At 40.5% G+C, this 27,359-nt stretch overlaps 1 protein-coding gene across 3 annotated transcripts in view; it reads right to left on the bottom strand.

Annotated features, from left to right (window-relative positions):
- Positions 1-27,359, bottom strand: part of arhgap31 (Rho GTPase activating protein 31) — a 98,010-nt gene that overhangs the window by 26,153 nt on the left and 44,498 nt on the right. For 2 of the 3 annotated variants that reach the window (XM_069890022.1, XM_069890023.1), the window contains exons 2-6: positions 14,588-14,690; positions 12,875-13,019; positions 10,410-10,492; positions 8,241-8,348; positions 1,756-1,901 (exon numbers count right to left, since the gene is read on the bottom strand). In XM_069890022.1, the coding sequence (XP_069746123.1) occupies positions 1,756-1,901; positions 8,241-8,348; positions 10,410-10,492; positions 12,875-13,019; positions 14,588-14,690 (585 nt within the window). The remainder of the gene's footprint in view (positions 1-1,755; positions 1,902-8,240; positions 8,349-10,409; positions 10,493-12,874; positions 13,020-14,587; positions 14,691-27,359) is intronic. The other variant, XM_069890024.1, reaches the window with a different exon arrangement.

The raw sequence follows: 27,359 nt of genomic DNA, 5'->3' as shown, positions 1-27,359 counted from the left end.
TGATAAGTACACGTAGAGGGGTTCATGATGTTCAATGCATCTCTCTTGTAGTTGGCGAAAGGTGAAGACCATATTGATAGTTGATCGAGATGGTCGAAAGCCACATTGGCTTTCAGGCAGTATTCAGTTGGCGATGGTTTGCAGGCAGGGGAGGATTGCATGACAGAGTATCTTGCCTACAAGGCTGAGCAGTTGTTGCAGTCTTGCCGGTTATCTTTGTTCTTGTAAAGGGTAACAATTTTCGCATCCTGCAGATCTTTGGGGATGCAACGGTGGAGCCAGCATGTTTTGAATAGCATTGTGAACTCTGAGATGAGCACTTAGCTGCCAAGCTTCAAAATCTCAGAGGGGATACCATCGATTCCAGGTGATTTGTTATTTTTCCTGCAGTGGACTGCTTTTCTGACATAGGTAATGGTAAATTCAGCATCTAGCTCTGCTAGGACGGGTAGCTGTGACAGGGTGTTGTTGATGATGTCAGGGTCTACATTGACTGGTTTTGCATAGAGAGAGCTGTAATGTTCAACCCAGCAGTGTAGTTGAGAGTCGAGGCCTGTGAGGAGACTCCTGTCGAGAGCGAGGAGTGGAGCAGATTTCTTAGGTACTGGACCTAGAGCTTCTTTGATTCCGCTGTACATCGCTCTAATGTTGCTGCAATTTGCACTGTTTTCGAAGTGTGCGGTGAGATCTCTCCAGTATTCTTGCATCACAGTCCTGGTGGCTCTTTGAACTTTCTGCTCAGCAGACTGGTCAGCTGCCAGCGTTGAGGCAGACGTGTCTTGCTGTAGTGCTCGGTGGGCTGCTCTTTTCTCGAACAGTATTGAAACAAACTTGTCCGCACTTGCACGAAACCAGTCAGGGCGATTTCGTTTCTGGATTCTGAAAGCAGTATTTGCATGAGCAGAAACAGAGCTTTTCAGTCTCGTCCAGTTGTTGTCAGGGTGTTCATCAACTGTACCCAGTGCAGGGTGGCTGCGGAGGAGCTCCAAGCAAGTAGAGTCTTTAAAGTCAGTGGGGTTGAGCGGTTCACTCCCTCAACAATCTCCCACCTTTTCATTCCCCACCAACCTGTGATCTTTCTTCCCCACCCTCACTGTTAACAATACCCCATCTCTGTCCTCAAACATGGCAAACATACACTAGTAACATTTCTGAGTTTCCCATCGATTAAAATTACCCATCCCTACCCCACATTCTCCTCACACCTCCATCGCTTCCTCCCTCCATTATCATTGTTCCTTAGGGTCATGGGACCTGGCGATCAATAGAGATACATGCAACCAACCACCATACCTTGGAATATAACATGTTGCTACATTTCATTAGTAAAACCAGAAAATACTGGAAATACTCAGCAGATCATACGGCATCCGTGAAAGGTGAAGCACATGAACATTTTGGGTCAAGACCCTTTGTCTGAATGCCAGAATATCAGACCCAAAATATTAACTCTGATTCTCTTTCCAAAGATGCTGCCTGACCAGCTAAGCCTTTCAGGATTTTTTTTTGGGTTTTATTTCAAATTTCCAGCATCTTCAGTTTTTCAAATTTGCATTTCATTTGTAGTGAATTGTCAGTAAGCTGTACTGTGTGTCCCAAGCATGTGATAAGACCCTGAATGAATACAGTCATGTTTCTGATTTCTTCTGCAGGTACTTGGGCTGAAAAGACCAGTATCACAACACATGGCACATTCAAACACCACTCAGCTGGGGCAGAGGGTAGAGAACTGTGTCTTGACTGCTTCAGTCCTACCTTCTGTCTCCTGCTTAGGCTGGGCTGTGTTGCTGGTAAACAGCTGATTGACATGATTCAGGATGAATTCAATAACAATGGACTGAACTCGCACCTCCAGAAATGCAGCATCATTATTATATCCAGATCCCTCTATTTCTTTTGACCTGTGGATAAATACAAGGTGCTATGTGTAAGATTAAAGAGTTGATTTTTTATCATTCTTTTGGAAAAAACAACAATAATTTGTTCTCATGTTTCTTCATTTGAATGCTATTTTTAATTTAGTTTAGACATACATCACAGTAATGGGCCCTTTCTGGTTTACGAGCCCGTGCTGCCCATTTACCATGGGAGGAAACCCGAGCACCTGGAGGAAACCTGCACGGGCACAGGGAACACTTACAAACTCCTTACAGATAGCGCTGGAATCGAACCCGGACACTGGTGCTGTACCAGCATTGCGCTATCCGCTCCCCTAACTGTGCCACTCAATATCCCATGTACCTCTCATAGGATATTTACACTTCCAGCAAAGTATTTTTTTAAGATTATCTTCACTGAGTGCTTCTTTGGGGCATGTTCTAATATAGCCTGCTGCTCTTGATAGGAATGACGCCAACAGTGGCTCTTCCATTTTGTGGAATTCTCTCCAAACAGGTCCCCTACCTCATCATCAGCTCTAACAGCAAACCTTGCACCAGTTACTTTGGACTGCTTCTACCTTGGTTTTGCCAAGGAAAACGAGGCAAGAGTCAGCTGCAGCCCTTCCCCTCTCCGTATAATGCTTACACTGGGACATTCAGCATGCATTCATTGTGGAATTCTCAGGAAGTCTTGAGATTGAGTTTTGCCTTTGGAATTGCAGCCATCCCTGACTTTCATTACTCCAACATTGGTGTCCCATATCCCAAACTCTGAAATTTATTTCCTAAACCTTTTTTTTCCTTTTCCTCTCTAACTTGCCTCCCTGAAGACGATCCTTGAAACAGATAACTTCTTCATCCTGCCTGTTTATCTAGATCAGAAGCACTAATGTAAAGTATCTGGCTATTCATGCAAATAATTATTTGGGGACAGATGTGAGGTGCATAAGGTCACCACCATCAAATCTTCCCGAGGTCAAATCTGGAGCTCTTATAATTCTGGAAAAGCCACCAGATGATTTGTAAGCAGTATCTTTATGTGTGGATCAAGGGAAAGGGCTGAAGTTTCACACACCAAGTGGTAGGAAAAGTATAAAATATGGGCTCTCTTGAGCTGCATCTGGGAAGATGCAAGAGCCTCTGCAAAATGGACCACTGATATCAGTGGCTTCTGGCAGGACTTGTGTGCAGGTTCGTGTGCGTACGGTCCTGGCCGCAGCCACCGGCTTCAATGCTGGAGCTAAAGGAAGGCAGAGAGCCACAATATGCTGTGGTCAGCCGAGCTGAAGCGCTCTTGTGCCAGTAGATTGTTCACCATAGCTATTGAAGCTTCGTAGCTGTGGCTCAAATCCCACCCCCACTCCCACTCCCACATGATGTTTAACAGGCCATATTCAAGGCTTTACTGCTTGAATGGCATGTTGAGACAGTGAATATTTGAGTGAGTGTATCTTCAGACCCCACATCAGTTGTTCTTGTTTATAAACAATCTCACAGCACTTGGCTGACAGTTATTCTAAAACAAGGAAGCAACAAAACTGAATGAGTCCCTTGAACAACTTTGGATTTTCAAGCCAGTGAAAGAATTCCGAAGGGAGTTGGCTGCCTGATTATCTAATTTTCATGCTTCTAAACACAATCTAGTGGATGGTAAATTTCAATGTTATTACCACAATGCTCTATTAACTAAGTGTGATGACTTTTCCAGTTCAGAGTTTCTGAGAGATTTTATTCAATGGTGAGTGGAGCAAACATGCACAAATAATCACGTGGGTAACTTGATCCTCTGAGGAGAACAAATGCATCAGGGTGAATGTACGTGGAACATTTCCACTTACTCACCAACTCACCTTTCTGCCTAGGAACATTCGGAACTCCCTGCCTTTTGACTCCTACAGAGTATAAACGAGGAAAAGTAATTTATCTTCAGATAAAGGACTTTATCCGCTTTCAGACTCCTTATCTGGATGGTCAAGGTTCTCCACACCAGTCTTTGTTCCTTCATTAGTCCCACCACCACTTACCTTTTGACTTTTGAAATAATAAAGGGTGGACATCTGCTGTTTAGAGTTTAGAAAAAAAAATGACATAAGCATATCTAAAATGCTGAGGGGGTTCAAGAGAGTAAATATTGCCAAGGAGTCCAGAATCAGGGGTCACAGACTCAAAACAAAGGGAAAGCCTTTTAGAAATGAAGAGAAGCCTCTTCACTCAAAGGGAGTTAAATCTTTGGAACTGGCTACCCTCGAGAGTTGTGGACATACAAATGTTCTGAACTGAGATCAATAGATTTTGGACTATTAAAGGAATTGAGGCGTATGAAGTAAGCTGAGGATCAAACTTGTCTGAATGTTAGTGTTCTATGTGGCTGTTTCCTCCTACTTGTTTAAAGCCTGCAGGGTCGATAACTTTCCCCTTCTATTGATGAAAGGTCATTGAAGGATCAGGTCAGAATTTGTGGTCAATGGTGTCCTACTTGCACTTCCCACTCACCCATGAGGAATTCCACTTTTCTTGTGCAAATCCAGCCCCATCTATCACTGTGAGACCCTGCACAGCAACAGAGCCTCCTACATTGTAGTGCCACGCTAATTTCGAGTCAGCGAATAAATAATGTTTTACTTTCTACAGATGAAAACTGATCTGAGAAATACCTTCACCATTTTTCTATTTCATTTCAGATTAGCCAGCATCTTCAGTTTGATTGTTCTATATAATTTTAAAAAATTTTTTACACTATGAACCATATCAATCAAAATACACACAAACATTTCCTTCTTGAATATACACAATGGCATTTTCTCCCCTTTTCCCCCCTACCTTCCCTCTCTCCTTCTCACCCCCCTCCAAACCCATTAAACGTTCAACACATACAATAGAATAAAACCATTAAACGATGTCATCACACAATGAAAATAAATAAGAAAATTGTGTCATCTACTTTTACACACTGGATCAGGTCACTTTGTCTTCTCATTTTATCATTTTAGGGGATGGAGGTCCACGGTAGGCCCTCTCTGTTGTGTTCCATGTACGGTTCCCAAATTTGTTCAAATAACGTGGTTATTTTTTAAATTATATGTTATTTTTTCCAATGGAATACATTTATTCATTTCCATGTACCATTGTTGTACTCTCAGGCTCTCTTCTGATTTCCAAGTTGACATTATACATTTTTTTGCTTCTGCTAAGGCTATCATAATAAATCTTTTTTGCACTTCATCCAGTTTGAGGCCTAATTTTTTACTTCTTATATTACTTAGAAGAAAGATCTCTGGATTTTTTGGTATGTTGCTTTTTGTGATTTTATTTAATACCTGATTTAGATCTTCCCAAAACTTTTTCACTTTCTCACATGCCCAAACTGCATGTACTGTTGTTCCCGTTTCCTTCTTACAGCGAAAACATCTATCTGATACTGTTGGGTCCCATTTATTTAACTTTTGTGGTGCGATATATAGCCTGTGTAACCAATTATATTGTATCATGTGTAACCTCATGTTTATTATATTTTTTATAGTTCCAGAGCATAACTTTTCCCATATTTCATTTTTTATCTTTATGTTTAAATCTTTTTCCTAATTTTGTTTGGGTTTATAACTTATTTCATCATTTTCCTTCTCTTGCAGCTTGATATACATCTTTGTTATAAATCTTTTTATTATCATTGTTTCTGTAATCACATATTCAAAGCTGCTTCCTTCTGGTAATCTCAGTCTGTTTCCCAATTTGTCCTTTAAGTAGGTTTTCAGTTGGTGGTATGCAAACATTGTACCGTGAGTTATTCCATATTTGTACTTCATTTGTTCAAATGATAATAAATTATTTCCCAAAAAACAATTTTGTATTCTTTTAATTCCTTTTCTCTCCCATTCTCTAAAGGAAAGGTTATCTATTGTGAAAGAGATTAGTTAATTTTGGGTCAATAATAATTTTAATAGTTGGTAATTTGTTGTTTTTTCCTTTCTAAGTGAATCTTCTTCCAAATGTTGAGCAGATGGTGCAGTACTGGTGAACTATATTGCACAAGTTTTTCATTCCACTTATAAAGTATATGTTCTGGTACCTTCTCCCCTATTTTATCTAGCTCTATCTTGGTCCAGTCTGGTTTTTCCCTTGTTTGATAAAAATCTGATAAATACCTTAATTGTGCTGCTCTATAATAATTTTTAAAGTTTGGTAGCTGAAAACCACCTTATTTGTACCATTCTGTTAATTTATCTAGCGCTATCCTCAGTTCCCCCCTTTCCATAAGAATTTTCTTATTATTCTCTTTAGTTCATTGAAATATTTCCCTGTTAAGGGAATTGGTAGTGATTGAAATAGCCATTGTATCCTTGGGAAGATATTCATTTTAATGCAATTTACCCTCCCTATCAATGTTAGAGGCAACTCTTTCCAATGTTCTTTCTTCATTAATGGCTGATAATTTAATTTGAATGGGTGGCCTAAATTATTATCTAATCTAATACCAGGTATCGGATTGCTTATGTTTGCCATTTAAATGGTGATTCTTTTTTAAACTCTGTGTAATCCGCATTATTCATTGGCATCGTTTCACTTTTATTTGTATTGATCTTGTACCCTGATATTTCTCCATATTCCTTCAATTTCTTATGTAGTTCTTTTATTGATATTTCTGGTTCATTCTAGTTCTATGATGTCATCTGCAAATAAACTGATTTTATATTCCTTCTCCTTTATTTTTATCCCTTTTATTTTATTTTCTGTTCTTATCAATTCTGCCAATGGTTCTATTGCTAAAGTGAACAGTAAAGGAGATAGTGGACATCCCTGCCTAGTTGATCTACTTAATTTAAATTGGTTTGATACATATCCATTTACTGTCACCTTTGCCAATGGTCCCTTATATAATGCTTTAATCCAATTAATATATTTTTCTGGTAGGTTGAACCTCTGTAATACTTTGAATAAATAATTCCACTCTACCCTGTAAAAGGCTTTCTCTATGTCTAAAGCAACAGCCACTGTTGGTATCTTATTTCCTTGTACTCCATGAATTTAGTTGATGAACTTACAGACATTGTCTGTTGTTCGTCTTTTCTTAATAAATCCAGTTTGATCTAGTTTTACTATTTTTGTTACACAGTCGGCCAATCTGTTTGCTAATAGTTTTGCTATTATCTTATAATCTGAATTAAGAAGAGATATTGGTCTATACGATGCTGGTGTTAGTTGATCTTTCCCCGTCTTTGGTATCACTGTAATTAAAAACCCAACACCCAACCCCAACTGACCAATTTTCCCTTGCAACCACTGCAACCGTGCCTGCCTGTCCCGCATCGGACTTGTCAGTCACCAATGAGCTTGCAGCAGGCGTGGACACACCCCTTCATAAATCTTTGTACGCGAAGCCAAGCCAAAGAAAAGAAAAGAAGACATGAATCTGGCAAGTTTTGTGTTTCTTCTATCTGGTTCATTACTTCCAGGAGAGGAGGGATTAATAACTCTTTAAATGTTTTATAGAATTCTCTTGGGAGTACGTCATCTCCAGGCATTTTATTGTTTGGTAGCTTTTTTAATATATCCTGTATTTCCTCTATTTCAAATGGTTTTATCAATTTGTTTTGCTCCTCTTCTTGCAATTTCGGTAGTTCAATTTTAGCTAAAAACTCATCTATTTTGTCTTCTTTCCCTTTGTTCTCAGTTCTGTATAATTGTTCATAGAATTCCTCTGTTGGGTTATATGTAATTTGTTTGTACTTTTTCCTTGCTGCCAATACAGTTATTTTAGCTTGTTCTGTTTTAAGTTGCCAGGCTAGTATTTTGTGCATTTTTTTTCTCCTAGCTCGTAATATTTCTGCTTTATTTTCATTCTGTTCTTTTCCACCTTATACGTTTGTAATGTTTTGTATTTTACTTTTTTGTCCGCCAATTCTCAGTTTGATTGTTCTAAAGTGATACTTTGATGCCATGGTTTTTTTTCTTCTACACCAGTGGTTCTCAACCTTTTTCTTTCCACTCATATACCACTTTAAGTATTCCCTATGCCATAGGTGCTTAAGGTGGTTCATGGATGGAAAGAAAAAGTTTGAAAACCACTGTTTTAATCATACCTAATTGACTCATTATGTGCATGGTTTCATAACTCCAAAGGAAATGGGCCAATGACAATTTTTCTCAAGCAAAATATTTCAGTACCAATTGGGTCTAGTGCAGTGATTCTCAACCTTCTCACATCCCACTCACATACCACCTTAAGCAATCCCTTACTAATCACAGAGCACCGATGGTATAGGGATTACTTAAAGTGGTTTGTAAATGGAAAGAAAAAAGTTGAGAATCACTATTACACAATTAGCCAAAGGTTGGCAAATAGAGGTTACTTTGATAGCTTACCTCAGTAGATTGGGAGCCCAGACAAGGGCTAGGTTCCGGGAGTGCATGTTTGTCTTGGTGCTAAAGGAAGCTATATGAGTTAAATGTTTGCTCAGGTACTCCAAAGTTCTGCAGGAGGAGGAATAAGTACATTATTTTTGTTTAATGCTGAAAGATTCAAAATACATTATGAAATGTTTTGGTGACTTGCACCACAAATACATAAATCTACCCAATAAAATACCACCTGTGTATTAAATATAATTTTTTAATTAATTCACAGGATGCAGGCATGGCTAACATTGATGGGTCTGGAGTCACATAATGTTAAACGAGGTAAGAACAACAGAGTTCCTTCACTGAATGAAATTCGTGACCTGGGCAAGGTTTTATGGCATTTCTGTGGTTTCATGGAGCCCTTTATAGGAGTAGATTTATTTGGGTAATTTCAGGCTTATTTAGTTATTTAAATTTATATTCCCTGTATTCTATGTTGGGATTCAAACTCATGTCTTTGATCAACAATCCAGCCTCAGGTTAAACATTCAACTACCAATGGTACACTTGTTACCAATGTAACAGCAAAAGATGTTTCATCTGGATAAAACCAGGTATCACCATGGTTCAAACCACCTCCTATTTGTATTGAATCCTGGAGTCTGTCTAATGTACCAATGAGGAGAAGGTTTGAGAAATTCTCTGTCGACGTACAAAATTAAATGCGCCTGACTGACTGGTCAGAAAGCTACGAGGTTCAAAACCACGACATGGGCCCTTGCATCCTTCTCCACACACACTTAGCCAATCAATGTACTGCAAAGAGGGGGTGACTGCCTCCTCTCCACCGCAGTCATCTCAAGGACAATGAAGATGAGGGTGATGATGCCCTTCCTCATGGAGTCTGATGTGCTGCCTGCCAGGAGCCTAGCTATGTATACTTCCAGTACGTCTGTACCTTCCCAATCTCACAGAGTCATGCACAACTCAACTGGTAAACCACCATTTCTGACTCAAATAGCGCATTGAGTCACCAGCTCCCCCAGCGTAATTGTCTGGTCAGACTCTCCCATTTACTGTTATCAAGCCTTAATGTCGTACAGTTTGGTATAAAACAATCTACTGATCCTCTGCAATCTGGGAAGAAAATGATGCCATTCCTTTTTTCTCCTGTGTTTCCTCTTGGAATTTAAAAAAATTTAACATTTATTTTGTAGTTGAATCTCCTTGCATGTTAGCTGTCTGAAAATAGTGTACTAAAACCACAGGGGGCTTAGTTCTTACTGAGAGCCGGAGATCGGTTTGGCGCAATGGAGATTTATAGAAATGGGATGTTTATCTCCTGGCTTTTTTAAAAAACCAAAAATAGACTTTATTCACAATGATGTATTTACTAACAGAAAACCGAATAGAGTTTCTTTGCACCTTTAGTTCCGTATCCCTACATTTCCATTACTGTCTATTGTTACTTTAATTTCTATTTAGCAGCATTGCTCTCCTCTGTTGTTTGAGGGACTTCCCCTCGGTCTCAGCCCCTCAATGCCATGAGGACTCTAGACTGTGTTCCTTCCCTACAGAGCCCTCACATTGGCTGCACCAAGCCTCAGTGCGTCCCTCAGCACATGCTCCTGCAGCCCGCAATGTGCCAGTCGGCACCAACATTTATGTGCGCTGAAAACCAACAGGTTTTGGATGGACCAAAGTGTATCTTTCACCAGTTCTGGATGTCTGACTCTGTGCACGTCCCCAGGAACATCCCATACATCGGAGATACATCTGTCAGGCTGCTGCTGGGGATGAACCACGACATGGGCCCTTGCATCCTTCTCCACACACACTTAGCCAATCAATGTACTGCAAAAGAGGGTGTGACTGCCTCCTCTCCGCCGCAGTCATCTCAAGGACAATGAAGATGAGGGTGATGATGCCCTTCCTCATGGAGTCTGATGTGCTGCCTGCCAGGAGCCTAGCGATGTATACTTCCAGTACGTCTGTACCTTCCCAGTCTCACAGAGTCATGCACAACTCAACTGGTAAACCACCATTTCTAACTCAAAGAACGCATTGAGTCACCAGCTCCCCCAGAGTAATTGGCTGGTCAGACTCTCCCATTTACTGTCATTAAGCCTTAATGTTGTACAGTTTGGTATAAAACAATCTACTGATCCTCTGCAATCCCATCTGTGAGCTCACCTGTAATGTGGAGGAGGTAGCTCTTTGATGACATCTTGGATCCTCACCAGCTGCTCCTCCTCTGACTGAGCAGCTACAGCCTCCTAAAGGTGAAAACAATAGAGCTTGAAGTGTAACAAATCCCTTCGGGCTGTCTAATTATATTTGTTAAAGGAGACTGGATAAAGAACATTAATCAAATGCATATCTAATGTTTCTCAGTACTCTGCTAGACCATTCCCTATGGGAGATGTTTGAAACTCCTCACCCACTCCAATCTCACACGTTATTTGATTTTCATTTTGATTTTCATTGTTGTTAAACCAATTTCATTGCTTTCTTTTGGTTTTCGAGATTCGCATCATCACAAAAAATTATGATCCGGACTGGCTCTCAGACCAAACATTTAATCACTTGATCACAGAAGATATTTGATCATGATCCAGTGAAATTTCAAAATCGCTCACGGACCGAAATGAAGAACACAGTGTGTGCTTACTTGGCTACATGTTTACTGATGAGTGAGCTGAGGGGAATTAATGGGGACTTTCAATTGTTTCCCCACCCCCACCTGCCACCACCTCACCCCCACCTCTCATTTCTCCCACCTGCCACTCTCCCATCCATTCATTCCCTTCCAGAAGTTTAAGTGAAATGGAAGACTCAGGTCTTAAAATTTTGGCTGAGTATCAAGGACTATGGAGGAAGAGTGTGTAAATGGAGTGGAGATATAGATCAGCCAGAGGAGCCGCATTAACTGCTTGGTCTCCTCTTGCTTCTAGGTTTGTGAAAGCCCAAGAGCACTTGGCTCTGTGAAGGTGATTGGAAAAAGAATATTGTTTGTGTCTCATAAATTTCATAAATGAAGAACTTGCTCATGCCTAGGTACATACTCTTTATTTATACAGAGGAACGTGTGTCTGTGAGTTCATGGCTGCTTAAGTGTTTATGTGCATTTATGAACTCGGAGAAAATACGCGGCATAAAACAAGGCTATTTGGCCCACTAGGTCTGTGCCAGTCGAAAAAGAGCTTTCCCACTAATCCCACCTTCAGCTTTTGATGCATTGCCCTACAACTATGATTCTTCAAGTACTGTTGCTTCGAGCTAGCCTCTACTACCTCACCCTGACCAAGAGCTGAGTGAGAAATACTTTCCTCCCATCCTCTCTCCTCTACCTCCTGATTTTGACATTGGTACTTGGGGAAATAAGTCTTTCTTCTTTACTCTCCCCAGGCTTCTTAGAATTCTATACTGCTCAATTAAGTCTCCCCTCAGGTTTCTCTGGCCCAAAGAGAGCAACTGCAACTTATCCAATCTTTCTTTATAGCTATAAATTGACAACGCATTTGTAAAGAGATTCTGCCCCTCTCCACTGTAGTCATACTATGACCAGCTGACCTCTTTTCCGTCTCAGCTATTGAGAATTCCTGTCCTTCTTCAGGAACTCTGCATGCAGCACCATAGCCCAAATAAGTCAAGAATAAAATTGGAGGAGGGCAAGGCAACTTTGGTTATGCATCAAGAGCCACCAATGCATCAACAGCTGAGATAACAGTCACAAGCACACTTGAAGGACAATTAATCATTCCTTAATCAGGCCTCAGATTCTGTGGACCATGGAGCAGGAGGTTTTATTGACATCGCTTGTGGTACAAGTTGAATCCCTATCAAAGTCATGCAGTTCTAGCTGAGGGCAGTCATGGTGGGATTAAATATTATAATGCAATGGTACCTGCCAACAGCCTGGGTTTGCTCATCCAACCTCAGATTTGAACTCATCACAGATCAGACCCATGGAAGAGTCTATCTGCTTTCACTGATCCAGCCTTCCTTCCCCTTGTATACTTCTTGAGAGGATTCTATTTTTTTCCCCCATTCTAATGGGGTCATGAACATATCAAAAGAACAAAGATTTTACTCATATTTCTACAGTGAAATTAAAAGCCTTGACTTTGCAATGAGTAGGTGTTGAGGAAAAGTGCCAGATGGTCATGAGACATAAATCTTCCATATTTCCTGTAGTCCCTAGCCTCAAGTGCTTAGCACCAGGTGAATCCAAACATCTTTGAACTTTAGCAAAGTGGGATGCAAGTCAAATTTCAGTGCTCAGGAGACTCCTCTGCACATACAGCTTCTTTGCTGTGACACTATTTTACTAAACACAAAATGTGCCATACCATGCGGAGCTTCGAGCCTAAACTTGGGTGTGTTTCACTGGGCAACAAAAGCCAAAGAAAACCAAAGCAAATCCGCTGGGTTGTGACTCACGATTGGTTTTTGCTTAGTGGCAGGATCAGTTGTGATTTGTAATCCCTCGCACTCTGCAAAGCCCCATCGCCAGACATCACCTGAAGAAAGGTGAGGTGCTGGGGGGCAGGAGTAGTCTTGGAGGATTGTACCTCATATGCCAACTATTGGCTTGACAGCAGGAAGAGGGAGAAGAGAAAGGAGCAAACTTCAGATAGAGGAGAATGAGTACTCACTGTGAATTTTTTGTAGAGTTCATACGTGAGGAGAGGATTGGGTAGTTCTCGAAAGTAGAGCTTGCAGAGGGAACCCACACAGTGGATATCTTGCAGATACACTTCCTTTGTCAGATCAGGTCGCTGGTCTGTGCCAAACTCCTGCCTACAACAGCAACAATAAGGGTGGAGATGGTGAGGTACTGAGATTGACCAGAGTTTCACAATTGATGTGGGTTCCTCTGATCCAGAACATAGACACCAGTGTCCGCTCATTGCCTGACTCACTGCTGCTGTATGTGTGCGTTGGTGGCCTGCAAGATGTCTGTCCCAAAGATGGCTGCCCCCATGGTTCACACACATTTGCCGCCAGAATTGAAGCCAGAAGTGATGCCAGGTTCCCACTGCATTATTCTCCGCGACCGGAATTTGAGGAGGAAATAACACAGTCCAAAATGGTGATGCCTACTGCCCACAAGCGGTGCTGCAGGGGAAAGGTTTGGACCTACATACCCTTGTGTAGTGTCATTTTCTTCCGCAGCTTGAGCAGGTCATGCTTCTGGCAGGGCAGTTCTTCCACAGGTGCTTCATCTGACTGCAGTAGCACTTCGAGTGCTTGGTGATAGCAGCTTCTGTTTGGGTCTCAACGACCCAAGATGGAGGTGCCTGTGCTCCCCACATGGTGGCTGCATTGCCAGAGGAGTAAGGCTCCACGTTCTTTTGGGCTGTCTCTACTGATTTAGTGAGATCAACCACAACCTGTAGGGTCTGATTGCCCTTCTTCTGGAGCCTTTATCTGATATGGTCAGACCTGAAGCTGGCCACACTTATCCCTGATCAGCTCCTCCTGATAGATGGCTGCCGTAATGTTGATGCCCCAGCTCCCGCATGGCCCAAATGTATTCATCAATGGACTCACCAGGTGCTTGTCAACAGCTGCCCAGGAGGTATCTGGAGTAGATTACATTCATCAGGGCCCCATACTGTTTTTGTAGGAGCTCCATAGCAACTGAGTAAGTGTCACAGTCACTAATCATCTGGAAAATGTGGTGGCCAACCTGTGCAAACAGCACATCTCTTGTCGAATTCTTCCTGAATATCGTTTCACTTCATAAATGCATTCAGGCAATGCAGCCACTGGTCGAATTTTATGGAGGCCTCCGGATCCTTCTGATCAATGTCCAGCTTCTCTGCTCGAATAGCCTTGCTCATAGCATGAAAGTATAGTGAGTAAATTGTTGCACTATCAATTAGACCCGACAGACCAGAAGTCAAGATTAACAGGCTTTAATCGCTATAAACTCTCAGGCATATCTTACATGACGTTGCCCCAATTCCAAGGCTGTCACTCAGGGAGGGGATTGGATGGTACCATCTTTATTAGGAATCCTGAGGGGGAGGAGTTACAGTATCAGGGTGGGAGAACCTCTTCAATGCTTGAATTACAGTGTTTCACCACAGCATCAAAAACATTTTTACCATTTAAAATTTCTAACACTTTAATCAGAGATTTTTGCAATGTGAAGCATTAGTTCAAGAGGGGGATCATTCAGAACAGAAGTTGCCTTCACTGAGAAAAACCAGGCATTAATATTAAGTATAATGAAGCTTCAAGCATGACAACTCTTGGGTCAAACACAACTTTAAATGTAGAGTGTTGTCTGAAATTCAAATTCCACTACTGCAATTTCACACTGTTATAGTCATAAAAATCTGGTGCAACTGATGCCTTACCTTAGCCTTTGAATGTTAGATGTAATCCCTGAGAGCCTGTAGACCCCATCTACAATGCCATGTTTCTCAATGAATTCCGCACAGCTTTTGAGGACTTGAGGAACTGTTTAAAAAGAAAAGATGGTAAAGTGCTTTAATTCTTAAGCATCCAACCTTGTTCACTTTAATTTAGTTTAGTTTAGAGATACAGCACTGTTATAGGGTCTTTTGGCACACAAACCTGTGCTATCCAAATGCACGCATGTGACCAATTAATCTACTGTTTCCGTAAGTCTTTGGTATAGTTAATGAATATACAGTTGCTCTCTGAAATATAATGTGAAGCAATCTTTGGAAGGAATGAGATTATTATTCATAATTTTAATAGGACATCTGCGAGTGAACCCTGATCTATACTGATAAATTTGAGAAAGTGTGTCTTCTTTTAGTTTAAAAGCAAATCTACAATGCATTTTCTCCCAAGACAAAAAAATGCCGAGTCAAGAATTCCTACCACTTAATTGCTAATCATTGCTATTGTGGTATATTCTAATTTAAGATTTTGGAGTGATGTCTAAAAATGCAACTGGGTTAAAGCCTGAAATGTTTGAAAAGCTGCTTTAAGATTAAAAGGCCTGTATAAAATGAGAGTTTGCTGAGCTAAATGATGGTGTACAGGCAATAACATTTCCTTTGCTTTGAGCCACAATGCATTAATCCAGGATAAGTGCACCCAGGATCCACAGTCAAATTAGTTGGGACAGGAGGGAATAGAAGGGAAGGGAGGTGAAGCAAAGTGCATAGTGAGCGCCCCCCACCCCCCAAAAAGCTATTTAAAAGATATAAAACATGAGCTTGTGGACATGCAAGCACATCTTGTATCTTTCCAAAATCTGGGAAACTTAGTTTCTGAGTCTGTGCTGCTTGACTTCTTCTGGCTGTAGTTTGTGAATTGTTCATAATGACTGAAATTATATAAAGCAAATAATGCAATAAATTGGTATATGTTTCTTGGCCATAAAAAATATTTGCATGCAAATTATGACTTGTCAGTCTCTCCAGGAACATTGGAGCAATGTAACAAGTACTGACCAGACAATCTCAGGCCTGAAAAGACCCAGATATTATGATGAGGTATGTTCTAATGTGAGTACAGTTTTCTTCTCTTCTCTTTGGCTTGGCTTCGCGGACGAAGATTTATGGAGGGGTAGATGTCCACGTCAGCTGCAGGTTCGTTTGTGGCTGACAAGTCCGATGCGGGACAGGCAGACACGGTTGCAGCGGTTGCAAGGGAAAATTGGTTGGTTGGGGTTGGGTGTTGGGTTTTTCCTCCTTTGTCTTTTGTCAGTGAGGTGGGCTCTGCGGTCTTCTTCAAAGGAGGTTGCTGCCCACCGAACTGTGAGGCGCCAAGATGCACGGTTTGAGGTGATATCAGCCCACTGGCGGTGGTCAATGTGGGAGGCACCAAGAGATTTCTTTAGGCATCTCGAGTACTTCGATGTTGGAGATGAAGTCACTCCAATGAATGTTGAGGATGGAGCGGAGACAACACTGGTGGAAGCATTCTAGGAGCCGTAGGTGATGCCGGTAGAGGACCCATGATTCGGAGCCGAACAGGAGTGTGGGTATGACAATGGCTCTGTATACGCTAATCTTTGTGAGGTTTTTCAGTTGATTGTTTTTCCAGATTCTTTTGTGTAGTCTTCCAAAGGTGCTATTTGCCTTGGCGAGTCTGTTGTGTATCTCATTGTTGATCCTTGCATCCGATGAAATAGTGCAGCCGAGATAGGTAAACTGGTTTTCCGTTTTGAGTTTTGTGTGCCCGATCGAGATGTGGGGGGGCTGGTAGTCATGGTGGGGAGCTGGCTGATGGAGGACCTCAGTTTTCTTCAGGCTGACTTCCAGGCCAAACATTTTGGCAGTTTCCGCAAAACAGGACATCAAGCGCTGAAGAGCTGGCTCTGAATGGGCAACTAAAGCGGCATCGTCTGCAAAGAGTAGTTCACGGACAAGTTGCTCTTGTGTCTTGCTGTGAGCTTGTAGGCGCCTCAGATTGAAGAGACTGCCATCCGTGCGGTACCGGATGTAAACAGCGTCTTCATTGTTGAGGTCTTTCATGGCTTGTTTCAGCATCATGCTGAAGAAGATTGAAAAGATTGAAAAGTTTAAGCTCAGTGTAAATGCCATTATTAATAGTTTAATTATCCAACAGCTTGTGGCAACAAAGATACAATAAGGAAATGAAGAATAGACAGGAGGGAAGTCAGGACAGTAACAAAAGTAGATGATTAAAAACACAACATGCTGAAGAAACTCAGCTGCTCGGTGCTCTTTATGTAGCAAAGGTAAAAATACATGTGGTAATACACCACTAGCCTACTGCAGGGGGCGATCTCTGTACCTGCAAGAAGATCACTGGAGGACAGACCACACCTGGCCAGCTGTCAATCAGCTGACCTGAATAGACATAACTCCACCCGGCCAGTTGTAAATCAACTGCCCGGCATATAATCCTGAGCTGGCCCCTCTGGAGCAGTCACTCCGGAGTTACCAGTACAACTAGCAATGTAGCAGAAACTTTTAACTGAATAAAGCCTGTTGTACAGTCTTTCTCGAGTTTTGTGTCTGCTTCCAGCTGCATCATAATACATAACTGACATTTTTGGTCCATGAGATTACTTAAGGAATTCTAAGAGATTCTCCGAGTATATTAAATGCAAAAGGGTAACATGGGATTGAATAGTCCCCATTGAAGATCAATGAGGTCACTATTTGTCGAGCCATGGAAGATGGATGAGGTCTTAAATGAATATTTCTCATCTCTATTTACAGTGGAGATGGTCATGGAAGCTAAGGAATAAAAGCTGAGTCGTGGTTTCTTGGAACATATGCACTTTACAAAAGAGGAAATGTTTCTGTTGTAAAAGCCCCAGGGCCTGACCATATATGTCTGAGGCCATTGTGGGAAGTGGCTCTGGCAGAGATTTTTGTAACATCTTTAGCCACAAATGAGTTACCAGAAGTTTGTAGGGTGGCTAATTTTGTAATTTTATCTGAGAAGGACTGCAAGGACAAGCCAGGGAATAACAGACCAATGCAACCCAAGAGCTGCCAAATGCTTGCATTCCAGGAATCATCCTAGTAAATCTCCTCTGCACCCTCTCCAACAAAATCACATCTTTTCTAAGATAGGGGGCCCAAAACTGTACATAGTACTCTAAACCAGTGCCCCACAGAGTCTCATTAACACCTCTCTACTTTTACACTATTCCTCTTGAAATGAATGCTAGCAGAGCAGCCGCCTTCTTACCTACCAATCCCACCTTGGCATTAACTTTTAGATTACTCTGCACAAGGTCACCCAGGTCTCTTTGCACCTCAGTGGACTGAATTTTCTTCCCATCCAGATAGTTCTCTGCCTGTTTATTTCCACCTCCAAAATGTAGAACCGACCACTTCTCAACATTGTACTTCATCTGCCATATTTTTGCCCAGTCTCCCAAACTGTCTATATCCCTTTGCAATCTTACAGTTTCTTCAACTCTCCCTGCTTCGCCACCTATCTTGATGGCATCCACAAATTTGCCCACAAATCCAAATCGTTCATATAAATTGTAAACAGCAGCGGCCCCTGTGGAACATGACTCGTTACAGGCAGCCATCCTGAACAGGATCCCTTAATTTCAACCCTTTGATTTCTGCCTATCAGCCAATTTTCTATTCAGTCTAATAGCATCCCTGTAATTCCATGGGCCTAACATGTGGCACCTTATTGAAATCCTTTTGAAAATCAAAATATATTACATCCACAGCCTCCCCTTTGTCTATCTTACCTGAGATTTCTTCAAACAACTCTAATAGGTTGGTCAAGCAGGATCTACCCTTTAAAAAACCACGCTGACATGCATTTCTAGGTATTTCATAACTTAATCCTTGAGGATTGACTCTAATATCTTCCCTCTTTCTATTAATTTAATGTCATTACTTATCATCAGAGCCTCCCTTCCTCCTCTTCTTTCCTGTCTCTTTCCTATAGACTGTGTATCCTTGGATATTGAGCTTCCTCATTGAGCCATGTTTCTTTCAGTAATGGCCACAATGTCATACCTTTTTAGTTGAATCTGAGCAACCAGGTCATCTACTTTGTTTCTAATGCTACATGCATTTAAGTATAGTGTCCATAAGCTCATTATCAATGTTGTTTGTACTGTATTCCATTTGAACAGCTCTTTTTCCTGTCTGCTCCTGTTGGTGGGGATATGGAATGAACTGCCAGAGGAAGAGGAAGAGATTATGATATTTAAGAGTTATTCAGACAGGTACTTATTGGAAAGGTTTGGAGGGAAGACAGGCATAAACACAGGTAAATGGGACTGACTTGGATAGACAACCTAGTCAGCATGGACAAGTTGGGCCGAAAAGCCTGTTTCTGTGTTGTAATGCACTATGACTCTGAGTGTTGCCCAACACATGAAGGTACTGCTTTGTTCAATAATTACTACACTTGATGGTTGGAGCCGTGAAAATCTCAAATATGCCACCTCTGCATAAACTATAAACCATGAATCCTTCTAGGTTCTTTTTACAATATCGAAATGAAATTTTTCCTTTGTACTAACTGTAATACTAACTGTATCGGTGAATATTTATTATCTATCTTTTATATATATATATCTATATATATATATCTATATATATAGATATATATATAGATGTATATAATATAAAATATATATATTTTTCTATACTGTCATAGTTTAATGTATACTATGTAGTTTTTTTGTCCAGACCGTGGAGCTGGTTATTTACATGGCTAAATTGCATCAGAAACTTTTTTATAAGTAACATATCACTTATAAATATCATGTTACATATGCTAGCTGTGTGTCCCCAGAGTTCAGAAGCCTCACAGCTTGGGGGAAAAACTGTTTCATAATTTGGTCGTGAGGGCCCAAATGCTTCGGTACCTCTTCCTGGATGGCAGGAGGGAGAATAGATTGTGGGAGAGTTGTATGGAGACTTTCACAATGTTAATGGCTTTCTGTGAACAGCAGCCATTATAAATGTCCATCACGTCAGGGAGAGAGATCCTGATAATCCCCTCTGCAGTCTTGCATTCTGGGATGGTGCAGTTCCCGAATCAGGCAATGATGAAGTTACAAAGGATGATCTCAATGCATCCCCTGTAGAATGTAATGAGAGTGGAGGGTGGAAACTAAACTTTCCTCAACCTCTTCAGGAAGTAAAGGTGTTGTTGGGCCTGCTTGCCAATGGATCTGGTGTTGGGGGACCAGGAGAGATCCTTCATCAGGTGCCCACCAAAGAATTTGGTGCTCTTGACTACCTTGATGGCTCCACCATTGATGGTCAGCAGAGAGTGGTCCTCTGGGCTCTCCTGGTCGACTACCATCTCCTTTGCCTTGTTAACGTTCAGGTTTAGGTTGTTGTCTCTGTACCAGTCCATTGGTGTTTGCACCTCTTCTCTGTAAGCTGACTCATCGTTCTTACTTAAGAGGCCCACCACGTGCATGTCGTAAGTGATGTGTGATTAGAACTGTATCTAGCTGCACAGTCGTGGGTCAGTAGGGTAAACAGCAGTGGGCTGACCATGCAGCCCTGGGGGCACCCATGCTTGGTGTGATGGTGTAGATATGCTGTTTCTGATCCGGACCGACTAAGTCTTCCAGTCAGGAAGTCGAGGATCCAGTTACAGAGGAAGATGTTTAGGCCCAGCAGGTTCAACCTTCTAATCAGGTGCTGCAGTATGATTGTGTTGAATACTGAGCTGAAGTCCATGAACAGCATTCGAACATATGAGTCTTTATTTTCCAGGTTGGTGAGGGCTAGGTGGAGTGTGGTGGCAATGGCGTCGTCTGTTGATCAGCTGCAATGGTACACAAACTGCAGAGGGTCCAGTGAGGGGGGTAGCTGAACCTTGATGTGCTCCATACCAGTCTTGCAAAGCACTTCATGATGGAGGATGTGAGTGGAACAGGGCAGTGTTCATTAAGACAGGACACTGAGGGCTTCTTCGACACAGAGATGATTGTGGCTACCTTGAAGCACGTTGGTACAGCAGCACTGGTCAGGAAGATGTTGAAGATGTCTGTGAAGACATCAGCTAGTTGGCGCACTCATCCTTTGAGTGCCCTGCCAGTGATGTTATCTGGTCCTGCAGCCTTATGAGGGTTGGCCTTGAGCAGCATCCTTCTCACTTCAGCCTCGGTGAGACAGAGTGCCTGTTCGTATGGAGGAGGTGTGCAAAGTAAATGGCAAAATAATAACAAAAGGATGATTTGGTACAAAAAAATGCTTTGAAACTTTTGATAACTTGAAAGAAAACTTTGAATTATCACATAATGCACAGAGTGCAAACTGAAAATTGTTCTAAAAAGTTGGTGCAACAACTCAAACTAGGATTTTCCCATAAATTATATATTTGTCTTCTTCTCCCCCACCCCCCACCCCCAATCAAAAGTATATGAAGGTCTTTTTTATTGACACCTTCCAAATAAGCTTTTATTGCTGCTGGGTTTAGCTCTTTTTGCAAATAACTCAGTCCCTGCATTGAGTAATTGCTAAATTCAGGGTTTCAATGGCTCTTTCCATTGCAAGCAGTAAGGTTGAGGTCACAGGAAGTTAAAATTAATTGTTTGTTTCAGTAAAGAAAAGGGAACACACCCAGCAAGTGAGTGATCTTGCCGTGATGAAAAGGCAGCAGACTTAGACACTGCACCTCAAAACTGTGCTAAGAGGTCGATGGTTCTCACTGTTTCTAAGTAGAGGACAGAGTGGCGACTTTGCAAGATGGGAAAGGTGGCCCTGATTCTATCAGAGAAATTGCCATTCTTATTTAGCACATACTTCTAAAGTACATTCTACACTTTATATATAAATATAAGGTCTCATTAAATATTTTATGAAACTTTACATCCATACATTGCAACAATAATATATGATGAAGAAACTTTTTAGGATGTATGTACAGATGCTTGTTGGGAGAATCTATTTCCAAGTATAATTCATGAAGTTACACAGATATCTTTCTGTACAGCCACATCTAGACTTCTTACACAAAGGGATTAAGGCATCTTTCTGGGTCGGTGCATTAATTATCTTTGGGATCAGTAATTTTCAGGGATGGGTGGGCCGAGGGGCAAGGTGTTGCTGGTGTATTGATGATAGCTCTGGCTTGGGAGTAGCATCCCTGCAGTATGTTGTTACTTAGAGGGGTTGAGTGAGTCTCAATGAAGGGGCTGCAGCCTGACTGTCACTTCCTTGCTTCCAGGCAGAGCTAAACCTAATTCCGATTCCCAATACATTTCAGTTCCATATTTCTTGTGGGAACCTTACTGGACCAAGAAGAGGATAAGCCAGTGGTGATGGTTGTGTTAGTCATTAATTACATGGTATTCCCTCCACTGGGAAGAGGAGGGAGCAGGAGATGATTGTAATCAGAGTAAAACTTGGAGCTCTCTCGGTCTGATTGGCTCTGGCAAATGATCTGCTGGTTTCCAACTGGAGGGAATGAAATGGATTTGGCTGTCTTAAAAATGCCTCTGCAATTTCCCTTATGTAACAGTGCTTGGAAAATTGCGAGTTGAAGCAAATATTTTCAGTTCGGGCTTGGAGGAGTCATATAGGTAAAAAAATCGTGGCCATGATAAGCTTGACAGTCCATGGCAATGCAGTCCCGCCTTTGCTTTAAAGTTGCAGATGTGCTTGCTGTAGTGGGCGCATTTTGAATAGCAGGTAATGAAAATGCTCCTCCTTATTAGTGCCCAGCATGTTAATGACAAGGATGGTCATTTCCCGGGACTTGTATGGCATTCCTCTTACTTGCCATTTATTGTTCGGTGCTTGAATTTTGCCCTTTAGTAGTTTGTCTGACAGTGTAGGTCCTGTTTATTCTTCTAAATATTCTGCATCCTGAAGCTGCATGTGTGTGTGTGTGTGTGTGTGTGTGTGTGTGTGTGTGTGTGTGTGTGTGTGTGTGTGTGTGTGTGTGTGTGTGTGTGTGTGTGTGTGTGTGTGTGAGAGAGAGAGAGAGCAAATCTAATGTACAGCATTAATGATTCTACTACTCTCTAACAATCTGTCTGTCTGGCCATGGGAGAATTCAGCAGAATTCCCATGGTCACCAGGCCTTTGCTGAGGTGGAATCATAACAGGGGTGGAGTGGGATTGGTCATCTGTGGGGAGCAGTAACAGTAGGAAATGATCAGATGTACATGGGATGGCTTTATTGATGAAGAAGACTATGATCCACAAGTTGCTCTGATCTGCTCTATCTGCCATCATTATCTCCTCAGGTATTGTTTCAGGAGTAGTGCAACTGGAAGTGAAATTAATTCTTCCTAAAATTCCTATGACAAATTGTGCCTTCCTAAATACAAAACAACTCCTGTATCTCTGGCTTGGAGTTGTATAGACTTGCCCTCTGGTTCAAGATTTGAGAGAGCTTTTTTATTTCACATTTCCAACTGGCGACTGCATCTCTTCAGCTTTGCCACAGGCCAGTGATAGTGGATCCAATTATCACAATGTTTTCTTGTCCACCTCCTCCCACCCTCCCCCCCACCCCCTGGCTTCGACAGCGCAGCATCGCTGAGCCCTCCTACTCAGTTCCCTGTCTTCAGGCAGACACTCTCTCACAGTCAGTTCCATCTGTGAGTCAGGTTGGCTGTTGTGGCGATATCTATGGTAACCCCACTCTAGACTGGATTCAGCCCACGCACACCACTGTCTGCAAATCTATTTTATTTACTTTTGGAGACAGCCCAAATAGAATCAATGAAAAGCCCAGAGACTCACCCAAACTGAGTATATGAATTGCTGTATTCATAAGTTTGAACAGTATGAGACTGTACTTTACTGTCCAAGTTTGAAAAACATTAGAAAGCCACAGTATTTAGATTTTAGTCAAAAGCTACAAGTAGTTGAAATTTTAAAATTTCCCTGGGTGTCTTTCTGAATACTTTGACTTATTCTACTTATAAAAATGGATGCTGGCCATATCAGGGCAGGTTTTGCACTGGCTGGTATATTAACAGAGCTAATACTGGTAGAGCTGACAGTCTCTCACACACACACACACACACACACACACACACACACACACACACACACACACACACACACACACACACACACACACACACACACACACACACACACACACACACACACACACACACACACAATCCTTTTTCTAATAGAGACATTCTCTTTTCTTCCCAACTTCGTACAATTCCAAGACTTGACACCCCACAATTTACCATGACTCATCTGTGGCTACTGGGATATTTTGTTCTTTTTGTTGAAGTGGAGAAAATGAAACAAGATGGTTGCTAATCGATTGTTGGAGATCATACATAAATTGAACCTTGGCTGTCTTAATTAGAGGGCTGAAATGTTTCATGACAGCAGTAAATCAAACTGCATGTTGATTCATCCCTTGGTTTGCTTGCACAGGGAAGTCAGTGCAGAAAAGAAATAGGATAAAGTTGTCCATTCCATTCCATTCTAAAAGGGAAAGCTAACTAGTTAAAAGAATCATAACAACTAAAATAATCAGAATTAGAATTTATTATCATGAACAAGTCATGAAATTTGGTGTTTTGCGGCATTAGTACTTAAGTGTTAGTGTGTACGTCCTGTTGGTCTCAGGTCTTTCTGTGGGTCCTGATGATACTAGAAGTTGAGAGCAGATGGAGCTTGTTGTGAGGCTAACTTAACTGAAGCAAACTCTCACAAAAGTGCTGACCTCATTTACAAGATTTCTTTATTCATTAATGCTGTTGAAACTCTGATGAAGGATGAACCAATCACAGATCAAGAAAACCACAAGGTTAACACACATTGAAATTAATATTCGAAGGGACCTCCCAATGGAATAGATGCACTCTATAAAAATTCACCCTTTAGGTCTGGACATTGTTGATGCTTATTCACCAGTATTAATTGTCGAGAATACTGCAGTGTATCTGAGATTATTTATGCCAGTCTCATTGTGTGGGTGGCTAAAGCCAAGGCATAGGCCAGTCTAAGTTCAAATAGTGACTTCCTAGCCTAAAGGACATTCCACAATCTAAGAGTTTCATGGTCACTTCAATCATGTTTGGGGGGGGGAAAGGAGACTGGATTTCAATTCTTAATCTGCTATGTGTACCATTTGAAATGCATGTTCGCCAATTTACTAGTCTAGGTCTCTTCTTCCTAGGCAAGTGCCTTGGAGTAAAACTCTCACAAAGCTCTCAAAGCCTATCATTCTTGGCCCTCTTGCACATCATCCATCAAAACTTCATCAACTTTTATTGAAGCAGGGTAAATGTCAAGAAGTTTCCACTAGTCAGAGAATCTTGAACAAGGAGGCATGGCTACAAGTCTTAAGAACAAAAGCAGCTAAAACAACTTTAGCTGTGATGGAAGATTTAAATTTGATAGATATTTGGAGGAAAATTCATCCTAGGGAGATGGATTACTCTTTTTATTTTAGCAGACATGATTCTTATTCTACAATAGATTTATTATTAATATCCACTCATTTATTAGGTAGGATATTGGATGTGGAATACAAAGCTAGAATACTGTTGTATCATTCACCATTATTATTGATTATTACAATGTCAGATAAAGAGAAATCGGTGTATCGATGGAGATTAAACTCAGCATTATTGAAAAGGAAAGACTTTTGTGATTTTGTTAGAAGACAAATTAGATTGTTTTGTGATAAAAAAAACAACTTCATTTGTGAATAAATTCATCATTTGGGATGCATTAAAAGCATATTTGAGAGGTCAAATTATGTTTTACTACTAAAATTAAGAAGAATTATGAAAAGGAAGTAGAACAGTTGGAATAAGAGATAACAACATTGGAAAAAGACCTTCAGGAGAGACCTTCCATAGACAAGCATAGACAATTAACTAACAAAAAGCTTCAATTCGATACATTGCAAACTTACAGAACTGAAAAAATAATCACAAAAACTAAATAAAGTATTATGAATTAGGGAAGTGTGCACGTCAATTGAAAGCTGAACAAGCTTCAAGAACAATTAATGCAATGAAAGATGATTCTAATATTGTGACTTACAAACTCCAAGAGATAAATTAAACTTTTAAAAGATTCTATACAAAACTTTAAAGTTCAGAATCGTTAAAGGATGAGAATAAAATAGATAGGTATTTGTCAAACATAAATTTAACTTAACTAAGTTTAGAAGAGCAGATAGATCTGAGTGTTTGATTTACACAATTAGAAATAAAACAGGCAATGTTCATTGCAAAGTAATAAATCCCCAGGGGAAGATGGTTCCCCCCTCAGTTTTATAAGGAATTCAAAGAGGAATTGATCCTTATTTTTATGGAAATGTTGGATCAAGCTGCAAGGACACATACCTTACCAGATTCATTTTCTACAGTGATAATTATTATGATACTGAAAAAGGATAGAGATCCCTTAAAATCTTCTTCATATAGACCAATTTCATTATTGAATGTAGATTATAAAATAGTGGAAAAAAATTTGGCAAACAGAATTACTAATTTATTGCCTAAATTAATAAATATGGATCAGACTGGATAAAAATTTTCAGCAGATAATGTAGCTAGACACAATGGTATTATTCACACAGCATAAAAAAGAAGGAAGGGCTTGAGATGCTGAAAAAGCCTTTGACAGATTAAAGAGGGACTTTTTGTTTAAGGTTTTGGACAAATTTGGGCTCAGCTAAACTTTTATAAATTGGATCAGGGATTATTATCATAAACCTAAAGCAAAAGTGGTAACTAATGACAAATGTCCAGTCCCTTTTCTTTGGTGAGATCAAGTAGACAAGGCTGTCCCTTATCCTCAGATTTAGTTATTTTAGTTATAGAGCCATTGGCTGAGGTGATTAGAAAGATATAGATATTAAGGGATTTAAGATTGGTTAAGAGGAGTATAAAATAAGTTTATTTGCAGATAATGTTTTGATTTATCTGACTGATCCAGAGAGCTCATTACCTAAATTAAATTTAATTTTGGAAAATATGGTAAACTTTCAGGTTATAAGGTTAATTGAGATAAAAATGAAGTTATGCCTCTTATTCAAAGTGCACTGGAATCACACAAAGCTGTATCCCCTTGGAGAAAATTATGTATAATTTGAGAAATAAATATTCTTTTTTTGTTCATATTTTGAGCCTGTTTATGCATGAGTTAGGGATAAATATTTAAGAGTACTTCCAGCTTCTTTAGTCCTGTATTGATCTTCTTCACTGAAGCCATGTACATCTGCTGAAAGTATACTCAAATTAAATGGCTAAAAGAAGCAATTAAATATTTGGGTATACAAATTGAACAATGTACCATTGTTTAAAAAAGTAGAAGAGAATTGAAAGAAATGGATTACTCTCCCAATAACATTAGTAGGCAGAGTAAATTGTTATAAGATGAATATTTTTCCACAAGTACAATAGCTTTTTTGAACATTGCCAATATTGTTACCACAAAATATTTTTTCAAGAACTGAATAAATACATTAGAAATTGTTTGTGGAAAGGAAAGAGTCTAGGGTATCTATAGAAAAATTAACATGAAAGTATGAAATGGAGGCTCACACCTCCCCCATTTTAAAAACTATTACCAGATGGCTCAATTGAGATTTCTTACTTCTTTATTTGAGGGATCAAAAATACCAGCTTGGGTTAAAATAGAATTGAGTAAAATAGGAGAGAATTTAGCAGAAGAGTTTATTTATAAATGGGATTCAAAATTGGTAAATGGAATGAAAGAAGCACCATTGCTT

The sequence above is a fragment of the Narcine bancroftii genome, chromosome 7 (assembly GCF_036971445.1).
Source record: "Narcine bancroftii isolate sNarBan1 chromosome 7, sNarBan1.hap1, whole genome shotgun sequence".
Classification (NCBI taxonomy): Eukaryota; Metazoa; Chordata; class Chondrichthyes; order Torpediniformes; family Narcinidae; genus Narcine; species Narcine bancroftii.
Note: the sequence above shows the minus strand (reverse complement) of the source record. Positions and strands in the feature narration are given on the sequence as shown.